This window comes from Mastomys coucha, unplaced genomic scaffold, assembly GCF_008632895.1.
Source record: "Mastomys coucha isolate ucsf_1 unplaced genomic scaffold, UCSF_Mcou_1 pScaffold22, whole genome shotgun sequence".
NCBI lineage: Eukaryota > Metazoa > Chordata > Mammalia > Rodentia > Muridae > Mastomys > Mastomys coucha.
In genome coordinates this window covers 45,748,173-45,769,147 of record NW_022196905.1, presented here as the reverse complement: position 1 = coordinate 45,769,147, position 20,975 = coordinate 45,748,173, and the positions used below count along the sequence as shown (strand labels likewise).

Genomic DNA, 20,975 nt, shown 5'->3' with positions numbered 1-20,975 from the left:
TTTTTCCAGGGGTGGTGGTGAGACAAGGTCTCACTATGCAGCTCTGGCTTTCTTGAATTCACTGTGTAGACCAGGTTGGCCTTGAACTCAGATGTGCCTGCCTATGCCTCCCTAGTTCTGTTCTGGGATTAATGATGACATATACTATCACGTCCAGCCTTCAAAGCTGTCTTTATAACTGATAATATATACTTATAGAACAGTAACTACTTTTTTTTTTTTTTTTTTTTTTGCCTTTGAGATTATCTAGGAATCTTTAGAGCTAAAGCTTCAAACTAATTTTCTGTTTTCCTCCTACAGGTTATAGTTATGAGTGCAACCCTAGATGCTGGGAAATTCCAGATTTACTTCGATAACTGTCCTCTCTTAACTATTCCTGGCCGAACACATCCTGTTGAAATTTTTTATACTCCAGAACCAGAGAGAGATTATCTTGAAGCAGCAATTCGGACAGTGATCCAAATACATATGTGTGAAGAGGAGGAAGGAGACCTTCTTCTTTTCTTGACTGGTCAAGAGGTATCATTTGCTTTATGTAGCTTTTGTGTAGAAATGTCCATTAGCTAGCAACTTTAAACTTACATGACCAAGGCTGACCATATTTTTCTCATCTCAGTCCTTCAAGTTTTCAGTGTTGTTTGAATTGTTTGAATATGTACAATATTTAACCACCTCTTTTTTGATACTCATATTTAAAGGTTGAAGAAAAGTATACAATTGAAATGATAGATGGTTGTCAATTCCTTTAAATAAATGGGTATTTTTTTACAGTAGAAGGTCTGAGTCCTGTTCTAGAATGTCTGTCTTAAGTATGTATGGTCAGTAGATCTCTGGTCTGAAGGAAGAGAATTTGCTAAAACAAGTTCTGGTTTCTGTATACTTTTTTTTTTTTTTTTAAGTAAGTGAAGTTTGAGGGGAAATACAGTGTCTGCAAGCTTCTTGTGTCATTTAAGATGTAGGGTCACTTTTCCAGAGAAGTGTTTTATAGTCCAAAAGATCCTCACTATGATACAAAAATTGCTCTAATCTCATGCAAACAGAAGGCATGCCTCACTGCACCAAAACCTTTTTATTGTGTCCAACTCCTATAGAACTGCTTAGCTAGGTGATATTTTGGCAGCTGCCATTCAGTTAAGAACTATGAATTTGGGATAATTTTTTTAATCCCAGGTTTTGTGGTAGTGTTTTTTTGTTTGTTTGTTTTATTTTTTTAAATTATCCTTATGATTTGTGTCTTTGGACATGGTTTTCTTAAATACTGTTTATATTGCTAGTTTGAAATTTTTGTGTTCTCAGATTTCTGTGCATTGTTGGACATTTATCAGCATCCCAGCCTTTCCATATTAGATGCAGCAATACTCTTTAGGCATAACCAGCAAAGACATTTAGATATTGCCAACTGTCTTGGGGAAAGGTATTTGTAAATTCTTTTACTGTAGAGATACTCCCTTAGTTCTTTTGTCAGCTGAGGTGTGTTGAAAATACGGTTTCTGGATAGTCTTCCCTCTTTGGTTCTACTCAGCCTTTTTATGCAATTTTCCATAAAACTTCTGAAAGACTTAGCTAATTGCTTTTCAAATGGCATGTGAACAAATTCATGCTCTTAACTGTTGAAGCTAATGTTTGGTATTCATTTTGTCCTCTTGTGTTTGGTCTCTACAATTTCTCACTTTCTCTTGACTTAATCTACTCTTATGAGGCGTATTTGAATAGTATTAGAAGTTTCAGCTGATCTCATGGAGAGAACCCAATAGGCTTTTTTCCTGAGTCAGCTTAATGTAATTCATTTCATTCATTGGGGAAAAGAAGGCAGTAAGTCTCATGTTCTCAGCTGTGTGCTGCCATGTTGTGAAATGAAGTAAAATTATAGTTGTGAACTCTTCTTTTGAGTTTGAAGACTTTCAACTGGTTTGTTTTGCCTAAATTTCTTTATTATGTTAAAAGTCTTTTTAGTACATGAAATGTAGATGTTAGGATTATCACATCTGTTAATGTGTGCTGGTATAAACAAACCTGAAATATTAGTCTAATTTTATTTATTTAAAATTTTTTTTCACTCTGATAGGGTTCTTAATTCCATATTTACATGCCAGCAGGGGACATTCTGGTCTACATAGAGCATTTTAAAGCAATCTTTTTCTTAAAAAGACTTAGTTTTTTTTTTTTTTCTCAAATAAATGGCATTGATTTTTCTAGAAACAAGATCTCAAAACAAACTTTGGATTCTTGAGAGTAATTTCCTTCTAAGAAACAACCTTATGATGGTTAGGAAAATTGCTTTTTTTAGTAGGCAAAAAGGGTTGTTCTGTCCAAGGATTTTATATTTTTAAAGTTTTGTTTTTTTTTTTAATTTCGTGTGTATGTATTATGTTTGTGCATCCGATATGTATCTTGTATTCTCAGGGCCAGAACACAGCAGGCAGTTGTGAGCTACCATATTGGTGCTGGGACCAGCCAGTTGTTCTAACTGCTGGGCAACTTCAAAAAAAATTTTTTTTATTGTTATTTTATGTGCATTGGTGTTTTGCCTACATGTATGTCTATGTGTGTGTGTCAGATCTTGGAGTTACAGACAGTTGTGAGCTTCCATGTGAGTGGTGGGATTTGAACCCAGGTCCTCTGGAAGAACAGTAGTGCTCTTAACAGTAAGCCATCTCCAGTCCCAATTTTTTATTCTTTAACACAGAAACTATTACAAGTTGGGTTATAATCATCGTCAGGAAACCTAGTTTGATACAAAACCAATTTACCTGAAAATCCTTCTTTTCTCTTAACACTACTCTTTGAGTAAACAACTTGTTACTATAGCTGACTGCCTAGTTAATACATGAAAGATTGTTTATTAATTGTTTAATCTATTTTCAAGCTTAATTGCTTCAGCAAAACATTTATTGTCCACCATCAGCCTTCTTTTTTAAAGCCATTTGCTACCTCAGGAGCTGCTGCTCCTTTCCCAAATGCATTTATTGTATATTTCTTTAAATTCGTATTTAATACAAATGCATTGGATTAGTTTGCCATGGTGGAGAACATTCTGAAGTGGCTCTAAGGCATTTGTGTCAGCATACTTATGAAATATCTATGTTGATACTGTAAAGGTGCTTGTTCTTATTAGGCACAATGAAGCAATTCTTCCATATAATTGCACTAGTGGTATGTGACATTAAAGCCTAATTGCTGTATTTTAAATATCTAACACATCAGTTTCTTTTAGATTGTGAAAATGAAAAGGTTATGAGTGCAGTTAAATATTCCTGGGTGAGAAATTTCAATTTTAATACAATTTGTTGAGAATTAATTAGGATGTCTGAATCTTCAAGAAAAGGGGTATGGAATGCAAATATGGTATTTACATATTTGGCTCAATATAGAAATCAAAATTTCTTTGGTTGTTTCAAAATCACACTGAAATTTCTTTAATTTTGGGTACCATGTTTAAAATAGGTTATTCATGAAATGAAGGCAGATTATAGAGATGTCAAACGGAATGCATACAACGAGGTTGGATTTTGTTTTCATACTCTTTTAAAATTTTTATTTTCTAGGAAATTGATGAGGCCTGTAAGAGAATAAAGCGTGAAGTTGATGATTTGGGCCCTGAAGTTGGTGATATTAAAATCATTCCATTGTATTCTACACTTCCACCCCAGCAGCAACAACGCATTTTTGAGCCACCACCTCCAAAAAAACAGAATGGAGCAATTGGAAGAAAGGTAACATTAAATACTCTGTAGCCATATTGACAGTAGAAAACCTATTAGATACCATCACTCATAAATTAGAAGCTAGATGTCATGGCACATGCCTGTGATAATAGCAGTCTGGCAGAATAGGCAGGATGATAAAGAATTTAAAACTAGCCTAGGTTATGGATAGAACTTGCCTTAAATAAAGGAGTTAGCACAAATTCAAGGCACCCTTGCTTGGTTTGCATAGTGAGACCCTGTCTCCAAAAAGAAAACAACAAAAACTCACAACCACTTCCATCACCCAAAGCTATGGATGAGTGATTGGCTACAACAGAATAATCTGTATTTCAGAAGTGAATGAAAAAATGTACTAAACTACACTTTTGGACCCTTTAAGAAAAAGAACTACTTCCTCCCACAGAGGCAGTTTGTTCTTAGCAGGTGTTAGAATGCTTAGGATGACCTGGGAAAGGGAGGGAAAGTTGGCCAAATACTGTCTTTCTCCTGTTAGATATATGACAATCCAAAACTAAGTGACTCTTTAAAGTTTGTGCTTTGTTCCCGTCTTAGAATTTTGACTAAGAGAATAGAATTTTAAGTCGACAAGTGTTAAATGTTGACTCTATACAGAATCTGAAGCATTAATCACACTGAATAAATACATGAATTCCTTGAAGGCAGGAACAATATTAACATTCTTTGGTAGAGGGATATGTAGTTGTCTTGGGTGTGGAAGCAAGGCTACTCCAACTGAGGCACTGTGCTCAGTTAAGATGTTAAAATTGGGATACTGCACTGTTGAAAACTACCAGGGCATGAATTCAACTTGAGAAGGTCCTTAGTAGTTTATGGTTTAAGTAGTGCTTCCTTGGCTCGAAGTTCACATCAGTGCATTCTCTAGGAAATCTTAAATCATTTCTGTGGTAGTTAGTACGCTATCCAGGAAGAGCCTGAAGGACCAAATTTGTGGTGAAAGTTTGTATTTTGTATATCTATCATTTTACAGTAAGGATTTATTTTTAATTATTACACTAAGCTCAAAGGTACGGTAGGATATGAAAACAAAAACAAGAGAAACTTAGTCTATAGTATAGTCTAGTCTTGACAATCATTCTACTTAAGTAGTAGTGTAGGAATAGCGAGCATGAGGCACCATTCCAGGCAAAAGAGGTTATTCTTTTCTGTTGCTTAAGCTAAAGCTAATTAATTACTATTAAGCCTCAAAATATGAATTGCTCAGTAACATGGGACATGGTGGAGATGGTTCCATGGTTTTGAAAGGAGGGTTATTGATCCCATTATTTAAAGATAGTTAACCACACAAGCTACTAAATTATGTCTTTGAATTGGAGGGGAATACTTATGTTCTGGTGGCTAAAAAAATGAAAATTAGCTTAATTTAGGTAATTATTGTGGACAAACAGTATTCAAGCAGGACAATCCAAGCTCCCTAAATTCTATTTGAAGAGCAGTTAGTAATTAAATATTGGTTTTATTTAGATACATGTAACTTAAAATTTTTCACACTGATGCCAACTGAGGGCTTATTTCCTACTACAGCAGTGTACCTTAAGATAGTTTCCTAGTCCTGAGATTTTAACACTTTGCTAACTTTGAACACTTATTACAAAGCTATAGTCTAGAGCAGGCATATAACATTCCTACTTTTCCTAAGCAAACCCCTTGACTATTTAAGGATCACTGTGCTGACTACTTCCTAATTGGATGGTAAACTCTTACAGCTACATCGGATTTACTACTTGATGAGGTTGCAGTGCAGCTCTATAAACCATCTCTTGCATATCCTTATTTACTCATTCATGCATATGTGTGTGTGTGTGTTATCTAGCAGCAGCTGCTAGTTTCAGATTTAGTAATCAAGTCTATAGAAATTATCTTAATTCTAACAAGTTTTGTGAAAATTAGTCCTTTTTGTTCCTAAAACTACTACCTTTTATGGTTTTTAAATCCTGTTCTTTCCGTGCTAGACACTCCAGTGACTATCAAACAAAAGCCCCAGACTAGAAAGGTTCAGCTAACATTGTGGGATTTGAAATATGCTTAGCAACAGATACTTAAAAGTTATGACATGGAGCTATATTTGTACTTTTAATTGAAGAAAGAAATCCTGCTCCATAGTCTTGGTTTTCTTGGTGTTACTTGTGGGCATCATAATCTTCAAATACTAAATTTTAGGAAAAAAAAATAGAACTCCCAACTTTTAAGTTAACGTACAATTCTAAGAAGCATGATGACATTTTCACCACCCGTTTCCTCCTTTTTGCACACAATGTGAATCTTCATCTGTTTATTCATATCCAGAGGGTGTATGCTACTTGAAAGTTGATTATTAAATGACGAACAGTGCTTATGATCTAACATAGATGCTCATTTGTAATTCCTTAAAGTTGGTAATATCACGAAATTTTATCACATTGTATATTAGAAGAACCCTGTGAAATGTACTTTTAACATAACAGAAAATAATTGTCTTGCTTGCTGTCTTAAATATATTCAGAATTATGATCTTTTACTGAAGAAGTCAAAAGTATACAATTCTAAGTATTTATGTGGCATTTTAAATATCAGATCTCTAATCTTGTTCCTCATAAACCTGTGTTAACTGGTCTAATATGGGGAGTTTTAAAGGCAGATTGACACTTAGGGATATAATACCTTCGTAGTATTCTGGTTTGATTTCTAGTTCTGATACTTGGTTAACTTTGTTCAAGCTACAACAAAACTCTGACTTTTTATAAGAATGGTGCAATGGGTTGTACTCTTCTTACCATTAATGTTAAGCCTTGTTTCTCTTCTAATTATTGATTGTATAAATATGTGATCTATAGAAAGTAATTTTGCTATTTTGTCAGTGTTTTTCTTAAGTTGATCAGTATAAAAAATATTAAATCTGAAATATTTGTTGCTAGATGCTTAGGTTTTCTACTAGTATTTTGGGTAATTTTCCAGTTAGATATGAAATCTATATTATTCAAAGTAGTGAACATTAGTCACTAAGATTTTTGAATTAAAAGGTTGCTCTTTTTTCTGAAATAAAAGAATGGGGATGAATACAAGTTCTTTCAGTTCTTGTGTGTTCGTATGGTTATACTTATGTATAAGCCTTTGGCTAAGCTGACCGTTCTGAGAAATTTTGTCTTAGCATTCAGGTCCTATGCTAAAAAGCTATTTTTATCTTCAAGTAGAAGATAACCCCATTTCTTTGTCATTTATACTTTCAATGTCTAACCTCACCTTCCAAATTACCTAGGCTATGTAGGAGCAGACTTTGATACATCTGTGTGAACTTCTTGATACTTGTCACCAAATGTCATCATTATCATCAAGAAGCATCCATTTCCTTTTGTTTTAGTAGAAAAAGTACTTAATACCATTTCCCAAGTAAAACCAATTTTGTCTCCCAACCCCCTCCTTCTTTTCTTTGACCAAACCTTTTTGGACTTGCCAGTCAAGCAGTTTAAGCTGAGTGAGCCCTCTCAAACTCATTTCTGAAGACATTCTAAAACCTGGGGAAAATATGCAAATTCTAGAAGACTATCATGGTAGTATGTGAATGCATCAAGTATCATTCTGTTAGGTTTTTTTTTTTTTTTTTTTTGCTAAATTATGCACTCTTCTTCCTAAACCTTTTACATTCCATTGTGAGGATCTGCCAAGTCCTACTGGATTTTACCTTGGTTTTGTTAGTTTTTGTTTTATTTATTTATTTAATTTGTTTTTGTTCACTCAGCCATTTTTATTTAAACTATTGTTGTTTTTGTTATATATGTAAAATCTTCCTTGAAAATATTGCCTGGAAATACTGGAATATATGCTTTGTGATCTTTGAAGGGGTATTCAATCTAAGAAATTTTATAAACTGTGTCTAATAGTATCTTTTATTATTTGCCTTTTGATGCTACATTTCTATTTGTATAATCACTGTTCTTGATCATCATCTATTGATAAAGAATTGCTATTTGAGATAAGTTGAAATAATTAATATTGTACTTTCAGTTTGTCATATTTACTAATTCAAAAGTTCTTTTGTTAGTGACAGTAGGTTAAATCATGGTAATTTTGTTTATTTTCTGAACAGGTGGTTGTGTCAACTAATATTGCAGAGACCTCTTTGACAATAGACGGTGTGGTGTTTGTAATTGACCCTGGATTTGCAAAACAAAAGGTAGCTATGACTTTATATAATGTGAGCTGAGGGGGTTCAGTAATCAAGCCATCTTTTCCACAAGCTCCACTATAAAAGTTTAGTGTTCCTTTTCTGTATGATGATGGTCTCATGTACAGAGAAAAGTGGTGGTAGTAGTAGAATATCCTGGATCATACTTATGTAGCTCAGCCACTTGTCCAGAATTAGTTTCCATTTTGTATACCCAGCATACTTTTGGAATACTCTGGGGAAAGGAACACCAGTTACTTCTAAGTGAACAGTTGCTAAAATGTTCAAATATGTTTTAGATAAGTTATTACATTGTAATCTTTAGGTGTATTGTTAACAGAAAATTTTCTCATTGAAGTGAATGCATGTGACTAACTTATTTACTGCCTGTTCTTAAGAACAGATATTAAATTGCTGCCTGTTTGTCTTTCCTTGGGTTAGGAGACAGGCAAAGTTCTTTACTAAACAATATAGCCAAATTTAAGTAAAGAGAGTCAGATGTAAGCCATCTGTAGGTTAGTGTGGAAGCTGATTGTCATGGTCAGCATACTATTGGTAATTTGACATTAATTGTGGCCTGTGAGAATTGTGTTGGTTTTAATTTTGTGTTTTGTCGAAGAAAGAATCTTAAACTGTTTCCATTCTAATAGGTATATAATCCTAGAATCAGAGTTGAGTCTCTTTTGGTGACTGCAATTAGTAAAGCTTCAGCTCAGCAAAGGGCTGGTCGAGCTGGACGTACCAGACCTGGGAAATGCTTCAGGCTCTACACAGAGAAAGCTTATAAAACAGAAATGCAGGTAAGGACTAGTGCTATACCATGTGCATTTAGAAGAGTAAATAGAATGTTCTAGTTGAAGAAAAAGAACTTCCTATATTTCAGCTAACCATTTTGAACAGCGCTTCTCAACCTGTGGATTGCTATCCCTTTGGGGATTCCAATCAAGGCTATCAGAAAACATGGATATTTACATAAGAGTTCATAGCAGTAGCAAAATTACAGTTATGAAGTAGCAGTGAAAATAACTTTAATGGTTGGGGGGGGGGGAGTCAGTGTAACATGAACTCTATTAAAGGGCCGCAGCATTAAGAAGGCTGAGAACCACGGTTCTAGAGCCTTGAGTGCCTTAACTTTGCTCCAAATGAGCTAGGTACTATGTGTATTGGTACATCTGATTTATATTTAAGATTCTGAGTTGAGGTAGGTAGCTCCAAAACTTAAGTATTTCAGAAGTAGTTGAAAAAAGTATGATTGTTATTCTTTAAGGATAATCTCAAGTATTTTTTCCCCTGTGAGATAGTTATGTATAAGTTATGTAATACAAGAGGTTGAGGGGGCAAAGACCAAGGGTATTATTACCATAACATGTGCTTTTACTTTTATCAGGATAACACCTATCCTGAGATTCTGCGTTCTAATTTAGGATCAGTTGTACTACAATTGAAGAAGCTTGGTATTGATGACTTGGTACATTTTGATTTTATGGACCCACCAGGTATGACTTAAAACAGCACCTTTTATCAGCTCTGTTAATTGAAGATGTTTTTCTTTAAATCCCATAGATTATATATGTACATTTATATAAGTACATTTTTTTTTACCTTTTGCTTCCATTATGCATTGAGATTGGTTTTATGGGGTAGTATTAAAACTTTAAAAATGGTGGCAGTTAAAAAAAAGTGGTGGCAGTTAATTAATGAAAGCTAATAAGTCCCCTCTAGATGTTATTCTGGGCATTTACATTAATTGAATTATTGTCAGGGCAAGCAAATGTAACTATATTTTTATACTTCTATTTTTTACTTCTAATTTTTCATGGAAAAATAATTGTCTGCTGGCTTTAGTCTTACTAAAGATATACTAAAGATCCTGGCTTCTAAATGTAGGAGTTATAGGTATTTCCCACAGTACCTGGCTTGTGGTACTGTTTGCTTTGTTTGTATTATTGAACTTGATGACAATTTGAGTTCTGAACTGAATCCAGTAATGAATGAAAAATGAGATTGCTTATAATAGTTTGCACTTTGTCATATTTTTGCTTACTTAAGACAACTTGTGTAATAGATTGCCTTTTTCTCTTAGCTCCTGAAACTCTGATGAGAGCCCTAGAACTTTTGAATTATTTGGCTGCTTTAAATGATGATGGAGATCTGACCGAATTGGGATCCATGATGGCAGAGTTTCCTTTAGATCCACAGCTCGCTAAAATGGTTATTGCAAGTTGTGACTACAACTGTTCTAATGAGGTCCTATCTATTACTGCTATGTTGTCAGGTAATAGAGGGAGAGGGACCAAAAACCCAGCTCTTCAGAGTTTGGGTGGACTTTTCTTCTGTTGGTTACTGTTACTACTATTGCCATTATTATCATCATTACTAGTACCCAGTATGGTAGTAGATTTTACAGAGGGATTTAAGGAACTTAGTTTGTTTCCTAAATATCTTGTAAAAATAAGCTTTTAAAAAATTCTTACAGAAATAAAGTTTTTGTGCACAAAATATAGTAAAACATTGGCTCTATTGAGTACAGACAGAAATTGCAATAATAATAAATGCACTTGTAACTGCATTTTTTTTCTTTAGATCCATTAGTTTATTTTAACGGTTATTTGAAACTACACAAACTTTGTTAGTACTTGATAATATTCACTGAGCCTGTGTTACATTTAAATTGAGCCTTTCCTACTTGTATGTATTTAGTGACAAACATGAGTTTCTGATCTAATGTCACATAGAAGTAGTAGTAATGTATACTTTGGGACTTAAAGTCAAAATCTGATTTTGATATTCTTTGACAATGACAGAAAAACACTTGCTTAAAGAAATCTTTTATAAACTTGATAATTTTTAAACATTAGATGTTACATTGAGAAAATAGTGTTCTTTGTTAGTGGCAATAAACTTTAATCTAACTTGGAAATTAGATTTCCAGAAAGGAGAAGAAATATTGCAACAAAAAGATTTTTTTTTTTTAAGGTAATCATAGTATTGTATACTACTAGTTTAAGTACTGGAGAGAACTGACTTTTAATTGCAGAGTGGTTTATTGGTTTTGATTACTTATTGCCATAAGTTATAAATTCTATGGAATTAAAAAATAATTAAGTTTTCTAAAAATAAAATTATGGCATAGTTCAGATGTATGGTATATTCTAATGGTGTGACTTTTACTTAAGAAGTAGCTAAATGTTTTCTTGCAGAGTTATGACTGATCAGACTCAGAGCAGATGGGCAGGGCAGTATCAATGTTTTAAATAAATTGTCTCATTGGCAGAGGTGGTGGTAGGTTGTTGTCTGCCTTGCTTATATTATATGTTTGTTATATTCTCCCAGTTGTATTTCTCCCAACGACTTTAGGTTTTAGAGAAAGGGGCAAGAATTACTAAATAGTGTGCCTGTGTTATTTGCTAGGATTTCTTTTCCTGTAGGTTTTTATTATCAGACATAGTAAACAGTACTGTGGTTTTGTTTAGAATATTAGTCCTTTACAGTTGGTCATTGTAGTGAGACTGAACTCATCAAGCTAGATGATAGTTTTATGTGTAGTAGGAATTAGGAAAAAAAGCACAGGATTTGCTGGTGGTGTCTTTACACTATTGAGAATAAACATACAGTGTTTTTTTTAAACAAGCCATTGTGGACAGCGTTATAATTGAAATTGCAGTGAAGGAGAAGTCAGGACAAAAAGCATTTAGAGCTTATGAAGCTTTTTTCCCCCCCGTTCTTTTTTTCTTTCTTTTTTCTCTCTAATTAGTTTGATGTTCTGAGTTGAAAACTGGAGACCTATGGGTTGTCATGCTAGTGTTTAGAACTGTGAGATGTTTCTGTACTTTTATGAGTTACCTGGCTTCAGTTACATTAAGCAAGACCTACAATGCTTACTGTGATTGCTTAGGTGTCTTTTATTTGGCTATTTTGGCATCTTAAAGGGGAAAACTATGCAAAAGAGTAATTTGATGCTGTGTTTGATCTCATTGTTGATTATTCCCATTATTTTCTATCTGAACTGATCGTGATTTTTATTGGTAAGGTTATAAGAGCTTCAAAACACATTGAAAAGTCCCAAGCTTGTTAAGTATTTATTTTGATGCTGCTTTTTATAACTGTGGAATTGCTAAAGTGAGTTAAGGAAGGTTTTATTTCAAAAAAATGTAGCGCATATTTTGTAAGAACTTAACAGTTTCTGAATTAATCTTGAGGCTCTAAACTACTGTAGCTCAATATTTTGATGACCCTTGAAATATTGACTGTTTCAGACTAATTGTCAATTCTTTAATATTGGATTTACTTTTATATTGAGGGTTTGATTCAAAATTTTTTAAACTTGGGGCTTTATTAACTGATTTTTTTTTATTATTAAAATGGTGCAACATTAGATTGAATATCCCAGCCTTTTGGAATTTTCTTAATTCTGAGGCGGTTTAACCTTCCACCACTACTGCTATCATCAAACCCAAGATTTCTTGAATCTTTTTTTTTTTTTCTTTTTTTAAATGTTTACATATGCTTTTGCTTACCGGTGCTAATAGTGATACCCACCAGTTGGTAATAGCCACAGACTTAGGGAAACAATTTTGATAGAAATGTGCCAGTAGACTGGTTGTTTTAGTTACTCAGTGGGCAAGTACAGCTTCCTAACTACAGCCATTCAGTGGGTTGAATGGATGGCCTTTTGAAAAATTACAGCTAACTAAAAGGCTATTGATACCATACTTCTGGTTATTGGTAGAGCTATCAGCACTGGTTTTTGAAATAAGTTGAGCTTTCTAGTAATTTGATGGCCTTCAGAATAGCTGTTTTGATGCCTACTTTTAGATCTAGTTAAAATAATCAGGTACTCTGTAGCTTTGAAACCCTCTTGTCTTACAGATGTGGTTAGGTGATGTACCAAATCAAGGTAGTAAACAGTCCAAGATGCAGTTGGAGGCCATCCTGCCCTGCCCTATGCTCTGTGAACTGACCTAGCTAGGCCTTGTTCCTCTATCTGTGAATGCGTGACTCATCGATATGGGCGTTTGTGTTGGGCCCATACCAACCTTGTTTAGTCCCACAGTGTTTTGTTCGCCCCACGGAGGCCAAGAAAGCTGCAGATGAGGCCAAGATGAGATTTGCCCACATAGATGGAGATCATCTGACACTGCTGAATGTCTACCATGCTTTTAAACAAAGTAAGTAAATGTCACTTGCAGCGTAGAAGATGTTTTTTCATCTCAATTTCATTTATAATCTGTGACAAGGTTCATTAGAAAAACTCCTGACTAGCATTTAAAATAGAATTGCCAATCTCTTCCAAAATTGTTTAGGTTGATAATCAAGGGAAAGAGGAACAATTACAGAAAACTTGAAAAAGACAGTGAAACAAATGAGACCTGTATAAATTTACTGCTAACATAGAAAAATTGTGATGTGTTTCATGTTTTATTTCTAAATGTTGTATATTTTTAAATAATTTTGAAGTTTTCAATAAGTATTACTTATATAATATCTTCACTAACATTTTTATAATAAAACTAACAAATTGAACAATCGGTTTGAGTTCCCGTTCTCAGTCATACTACAAGTGGTCTGTAAAAGTTCACTTGCATTGTTTTTCACCTATAAAATTAAAAGACATTAGTTGCCCGCTTAATTATTAAATTTCTCTAATTTTATATCAAAGCAATTATGAAATTCAAATATACTAGTAGTGTTTATATATGTATTTTGACTTTTGGGTAGGTGAGTTTGGTGAAAATATTAAACACTGGATATCCAAAGATGTCTTACTCTGCCTATGGGATTAGCAACAAAAGCCAGAGGTAGAAAATGAATTAGAAAGTAATATTAATTCCCCAGAGGCCTGGTTTTTAATTAAATGCTTCTAGTTACCAGGAAAGGGGGTAGTAAGCCTTGGTGGTTTTAGGCCTGTTACTCTTGTGTCCTTGTATTATACCAGAGGCAGCACATTTGTGATAGAACAAACCTTTCAAAGTAGGACAGTCAGTCTTACTCACTAATTGCTACCTTTTAAAATACAAACTTTTGGAGCTGGAGAGATGACTCAGAGATTAGGGGCCCCTTTCTGTTCTTCCTGAGGACCCGAGTTTAGTTCCCAGTACCCACATTGGATGATTACAACTGTTAACTCTAGAGAATCTGAGAACCTAGGCCTCACTGACAGCCACCTGCTCCCACACAGAACTAAAAATAAAACATAAAATACAGTTGTTAAAAACAAAATTTTCAGATCACCATACCATTACTTGAATGTTTCTTACTCTATTTATTGAATCAGAGATTTTTATCTTGAAAATATGTAGAAGCTAAGATGTCATGTTAATAAAATAACATCTTAATATCTGTACAATATTTATAGTTAAATGTTGTTATTTTGTAACACCTTTGTATGTAGGGAGGCCTTATTCTAATCTATGAGTAACTTGCCTTTGAATATTTAGAATAGCTCTTGGCATTGTAAGGACTGGCTAACAAGCATTGGTTTAGATTTTTCTCTATCCCGTTTATTTATTTATTTATTTTAATCAATTTAGAAATAATGGTAATGCCATCAGGTGATACGTGGTTATCTTAACTAACATTGTCATTTGATTGATCAGTTGGTTAATTAGTTGATTTATCCAAGCAGGCATTAAACTTGGGTGATACTCTCTTTCTGAGTAGCTAGGACAACAGATGTGTTTAACCACGCCAAGCTCTTCTTAGTCTTTGATGCTTGAGTTGTAAAAATTTGGAAACTTTAAAAAGCTACATTCTTAACACCTTAGTTTAAAGATTTTCATTGCCCAGCTTTTGGTCATATTCTTTAGTTGAAAGATGTATTTCATAGTCCTGCTTATTCTTAATTCTAAAATGGCAATGTATTCTGTAAATTGATAAGCCTATCTACTTATTTAAGTCTGTTTAAGACTTGATGAACATTTTAGTTGCTTCAACCCCAGCACCAAGTACAAAACAATATACTACAGATATCAGAGTAGCTGAGGAAGATCAACCTGGTTCTATTTTTTTAAGAATTATTTATTTATTTTATGTATATGAATATACTGTAGCTGTCTTCAGACACATCAGAAGAGGGCATTGGATCCCATTATAGATGGTTATGAGTCACTATGTTGTTGCTGGGAATTGAATTCAGAACTTCCAGAAGAACAGTCAGTGCTCTTAACCACTGAGCCATCTCTACAGCCCTGGTTCTAGTTTTTAATGCTTTCTCTCTTTTTTTACACTTTTTCAATTTTGGCACCCTCTCAATTTTATCAGTATCAAAAGATCTGTGAAGCAGATGATGCAGTTTTCTTGTGTGACTGTCATTAAAAATAGGCTACTCCAAAAGGATTCTTTTCCTTTGATATATTTGGTACCTTTTGAGCTTTGAGTTGGATAATAACTGGTTTGAAAGTTTTCCAAGAAATCCTTAGAGAAATACCTTTTTGATAATATATGTAGTAAAAATTATTAATATTTGACATGCTTATTCATAGGCCTTGGAAGACACAGATAACAATAAAATTTCGCTTGTCAGTTGCTGAGGCAGATGTTGTTGCAGTCAGAATTTAGCATCTCAGTGTAGAGGACTAACTAGTTTAGGCACGGTTAGAGAGCATCATGCTACTTGTTTGAAGTTCACTTCATTAATGTTGTATTTTATTTTCATCAGCTAAGGCTGTGATTTCTTTGAAAATGAGCAAAATCTGGCATTTTACCAAGTTCTCTGAGTCTACCAGTGTCTAATAAATCCTTTGTTGGAAACAGCCAGGTGGCTGTTAATAGGTAAATAATTCAATTTGCTAAGAACCATTGATTCAAAATCATTGTTTTACTATCGATTAGCCAGAAACTGTAGTACTGTTTCTTTGAATTCATTTGAATCAGGTTTATTGCTTGTTTTCTTTTAAGAAAAGTTGGGTAATTATTTAGAGAAGATATATATAAATGTTCTCTCTTAGTTGTTTAGTTTTTATGTCTTTCTTAACTAAAGATTTTGTGTTGTTTGTGGATCTTTGTTACTGTCTGTCTGTGGGTGAATGTAAGGCCTGAGGAGCCCAGAGGCTTCAGATCCCCTGGGCCTGGAGCTGCAGGTGTCCCAGTGGTGAGCCACGCAGCATGGGTGCTGGGAGCCCACCTCTGCCTCTCTGAAAAAGCACACTCTTAACCACTTAGCCATCTTTCCAGCCCTGGAGCCTTTTTTTTTTCTTTTTAAGTTGCCTTTCAAAATTTTCTGTGTATCTGGACATTGGTGGCTCACGCCTTTAATCCCAGCACTTGGGAGGCAGAGGCAGGTGAATTTCTGAGTTCAAGGCCAGCCTGGTCTACAGAGTGAGTTCCAGGACAGCCAAGGCTATACAGAGAAACCCTGTCTCAAGACTGTGTCTCAAAAAATTTTTTAAAAAGAAATGTATTTTTCTGTGTAGATGATTCATGGTCCCTCTTTTTCCTTCCCTCCTACTTTTTAGATCATGAGTCTGTTCAGTGGTGTTATGACAACTTCATTAACTACCGGTCCCTGATGTCTGCAGACAATGTACGCCAGCAGCTATCAAGAATTATGGACAGATTTAATTTGCCTCGTCGAAGTACTGATTTCACAAGCAGGGACTATTATATTAATATAAGAAAAGCTTTGGTTACTGGGTATTTTATGCAGGTAAGTAGTTAAATGACCAGATAATAATTTGCTTTTGGTTTGGTTTGAGTTGAAGAATATAAAATTGGTTCTTATTGTTTGGTCTATTTTCTTTGAATGACTTACTTATGCAGAATCATGTCTAATAAGTAACAAGTTAGTGCCTTAATTAGCTAAGTTAGAAGTTTTGTTTGTTTGGATATAATTTTAAAAGTAGATGGTTTTTGTAGCTGGATTCTTCATTGTAACAAATGAGTACTTTGGCCATTTCAGGTACAAATATAAGTATTAACCCTTGAGTTTTGATAAATCTATTAAAGTTTCTTTGACTTAAGCCATTCTGAATAAGTTATTTAATTTAAATGTATGTATTAGGGGTCATTGGAATAGGAATAAAAAAGCAGATAAATACCCTTAGTGGGTTTTTTAAATTTTTATTTTATTGTGTATGGGTATTTTGCCTGTGAGTATGTCTGGATAACTTGCATGCCTGGTGCAGGTAGAGGTTTCAGATACTCTGAAATTGGAGTTAGAGTGGGTTGTGAATCACCATGTGGGTGCTTGGAAGTGAACCTGAGTCTCTTGGAAGAGGAGCAAGTACTCTTGACTGCTAAGCCACTTCTGTAGCTCCTAAAAAATTTAAGGGTCAGGTAAATCAAAATAATGTTTGAATTTGAAAACTCTTTTGGTAGTTAAGTTCAGAATACATTGCTTTAGCTGAAATTGTTTTTTAAAATAATCGGTCTATCTTATGCTTGTTTATTCTGTCTTTGGATGTTTCTTAAACCAGTTACATTAGCCTTAAAGCCATTTGTGTTCAGTAGCTAGAAGGAATCTGGATGCATTTGGTTGCATAATCTAAAATCAAAGGAAATCCTGTGAAGTATCTGTCTTTGAATTAAAGTATCAGAAAAAAGTAGATTGGTGGTTTTGTGAGAATGAGCCTGACAAAAGGGTGATCTTAAACTCCAGTGGTTCTTTGCCTTCTCAATTGCTGGGATTGCAAGTATGTGTATTTCTATGGCTAGGAAGAATGCTTATAGTGATATAAGGTAAACAATACAATCAGGCATAAATATATTTTTCTCCAGACTTAATTATATTTTAATATATACTAGCCTTTTCTTGGTATTCCTTAATTTTTCTCTCTCTGACACACACACACAATTGATAAAGTTAAGAACTGTAGTATCTCAGCTCCTATTCTAAGAAGCACCAACAAATGAAATGGTACTTGGTACCTAGTATATATTAGTTTTATTTGTGTGTGTGTGTGTGTGTGTGTGTGTGTGTGTGTGTGTGTGTGTGTGTATAGCTATAAATATTTACTAGTTGTCATTGAGTCACATACTGTGCAGAGTTGTAGAGTTGGGAATGACAAACATTTCTATCCTGCATTATTAGTTATTAGGTATCATGAATATAAATATATAAGTGTATATAATTAAGAAAAGAAAATAGGAAAGAATTATGTGATTTTCCTTTCCCTGCTTTTTTCTTACCATTTTCTTTATTGGCTGCTGCTTTCTTTTTGCTTGGATTTCTTTTCTTCACCTTAGTTCTGAGTGTGGTACTATTAGTCTACTTTGTAGCTAGTGTGTGGTGCTAAAGAGACATGCCTGAGATAGAAATGAGGGCTGGGGAGATAGCTCAGTGGTTAAGAGCACTGACTACTCATCCTGAGGACCTGGGTTCAATTCTTAGACTCACATAACATCTAAAAACCAACTGTAACTCCAGTTCTAAGGGATCCAACATTTTTTCTGACATCCTCAGGCAGCCGCAAGCAGAAAATGTAAGCATATACACACAAAGTAAAACAAACTTAAGAGTATTTTTAAGTTTTCATGTAAATATCCTCACACTGTTTTATAAGTGTTTCACTGGAAGCACTAATTATTTTTGTTTCAGGTGGCTCATTTAGAACGAACAGGGCATTACTTAACTGTGAAAGATAACCAGGTGGTCCAGTTGCATCCCTCTACTGTGCTTGATCACAAGCCTGAATGGGTGCTTTATAATGAGTTTGTGCTGACAACAAAGAATTATATCCGGACATGTACAGATATCAAGCCAGAATGGTAAGTAAGCACATTGTTTTCAATTTTGATTTTAGTATTTTGTTGTGGATAGGATATGCCTAGTAGATGTATCCTTGCTCATTGTATAGCTTGAACTTCTCAGTGAGGTGTTTATATTCTTGTATGTACACCTAGGATTAGCAACATAGTATGATTTGTTTTTGTGTGTGTGTGTTTTTTTTTTATTATTTGTTTTTAAGTCAGTGTTTTGGTGAGAGGACAGTGGGAATGTTAGTGTGGGCAGGGAGTTGAGTACCATCAGGAGTTTCTTGGTGCCATTTTGTAGTCTCTATTGGCAGATGTTTGTGTTTCTAATATTTTACTTGGTTTAATTTTATTTGCCTTTAATTATTTATTAAATATTGAGGGTTTTTTGACTTGTGTAAAGATAAAAATTATATCAAATTATTCCCTAGCATATTGGCTTCTAAAAATTGTAATTAAGACAGCCTGCTCAATTTTTAGCAAAATGGTAGGTACCCTTTGATTTCCCTGCCACCACCATTTTTACAAGTTGTGGGGATATCAGCCATTTATGTTGGGTTGTGTCACTTAGTATTTTGCAGCTTCCATCCATCACTGATTTATGACTTTTGACACTTCAGTTGTTTAGAATGTTACCATTTTATTATTTATTTTGAGGGAAAACTGTATAGTTAAGAGATACAGTTTTATATTTGTAGTTCTTAATACTGATAATGAGATGAAGTTATTTGACTATCAATACCATAACCTTTAAAATACAGATTGAAGTGTGGGTGAATAGCTTTGTGTTATCATGTTAATGTAAATAAAATATTAGAAAAATTAATCCTGATTTTTTTTCAAAGTTGGTAAATTCAACAGAAGATTTATATTTTTGCTAAGCTGATATTTCTTAAACTGATGTTTATAAAGATGTCATTTTAAATCTTTTATCATTGATTTGTATTTGAACATTTGCCTTCATTCAGCAGCAGTGTAATTATTAGCAGCTCTAGTACTTAAATCTTGATTTCATAACTTTCCCCCCATTCTGGACAGGTTGGTGAAAATTGCCCCTCAATATTATGATATGAGCAATTTCCCACAGTGTGAAGCAAAGAGACAGTTGGACCGCATTATTGCCAAACTTCAATCCAAGGAATATTCACAGTACTGAATTCAATGCTTAGAACTGAAGTTTATTCAGAGGACAGCTTTAAAAGATGAATGAAGTCAAGTTCAAGTTGTGCTCTTCATGTTGGTTCAATAATGGCCTTTATTTGAAAGCTTTTTAATTTTTCTTTACAGTAAATATTCCATTCTGATTTCATAAATTAAACATTTATGCCTCCCTTTTGTGTTGACACTGTAGCTCATACTGGAAAAGTCGATCAATGTTTTGCAGTTTATTGAAAGTAGTTCTATATATAACAATGTTATAAGCATTTCTTTAGAAATGGTTGAAAATGCTTCTAAAATGTGATTATCGACCATGGTATGCATGATCGTTGTAATTGTTGACATTCCTTTTAGAAGTTGTGAAATGTTACAACTTGTGCTTCTGTAGACACAATCTTCTGTCTCCATACAGAGGCACTGACTTCAATAAAGTCTATTTATACTAATCTTGGCCCAAGTCCTTCTGTATCTTTTATTCTAAGAATCTATAGTGAGTGGCTGCTTTGCCCGAGTGTTGGAAATCTTTTTTTTTTATTGTAATTATACTGTTACTACATATTTAGCATTTTTTAAAAGGAGTACTCCTTAGGAACAGTAGCCATTAAACCTGGGTTTTAAAGAGCATAAATGTAGCACTTTCTTAGGTTAATCAGTATATAATCTAATGGGATAACATGTGTAATATTTTTTGAAATTGGATCCCCAGAGACAGAATAATGGAAGAACGGCTTTGTCCTCATTCTTAAAGCTCATTTCATAAGGCTGATAGTTTATTACCTTGTTAAATGCGTTGTGTCAGGTCTTATTGTACTCAGATGAATGGTTTAAGCACTCTAGCCCCCTAACACATGTTTATTTGTGTTGGATAGCAGGTAACAGTATTCTGGGTCACCATTAGTTTTACTAAATATTGAATGTTGGAAGCTTTTATAGTGTAATTTGTATAGTGGGTTAAAATGAGAAGTTGAGCTATCTATTAACAGGCAGTAAACAAACCAAAATCCTTCTGGAACCAAAATAAGATGGTTGATATGCCAGTCAAAAGTACTGCAATAATTTTTTTTCACTTACAGACTAAATAATGTTATTAAATTTGGATGTGCCTTTCTCTTGTTATTTTGTTTTGCTTTGTCTTAAGATGGGGTCTCACTATGAAGTCCTGGGTGACCTCCTGTAACCGTAAACTCAAAAATTGGCCTCAGAAATCACTGATTCTCCTATTTCTACCTCTCCTATCCCTGCCTCTTTTTTTTTTTTTTGAA

At 34.0% G+C, this 20,975-nt stretch overlaps 1 protein-coding gene across 1 annotated transcript in view; it reads left to right on the top strand.

Moving 5' to 3' along the window:
* The window catches only part of Dhx15 (DEAH-box helicase 15), a 40,954-nt gene extending 20,795 nt beyond the window's left edge, over positions 1-20,159 (top strand). Inside the window, exons 5-14 of the mRNA XM_031342269.1 lie at positions 301-519; positions 3,546-3,713; positions 7,789-7,875; positions 8,517-8,666; positions 9,254-9,362; positions 9,950-10,141; positions 12,912-13,034; positions 16,320-16,510; positions 18,401-18,570; positions 19,594-20,159. Of these exons, the coding sequence (XP_031198129.1) occupies positions 301-519; positions 3,546-3,713; positions 7,789-7,875; positions 8,517-8,666; positions 9,254-9,362; positions 9,950-10,141; positions 12,912-13,034; positions 16,320-16,510; positions 18,401-18,570; positions 19,594-19,711 (1,527 nt within the window). The 3' untranslated portion in view covers positions 19,712-20,159. The remainder of the gene's footprint in view (positions 1-300; positions 520-3,545; positions 3,714-7,788; positions 7,876-8,516; positions 8,667-9,253; positions 9,363-9,949; positions 10,142-12,911; positions 13,035-16,319; positions 16,511-18,400; positions 18,571-19,593) is intronic.
* Positions 20,160-20,975: the final 816 nt, after the last annotated feature.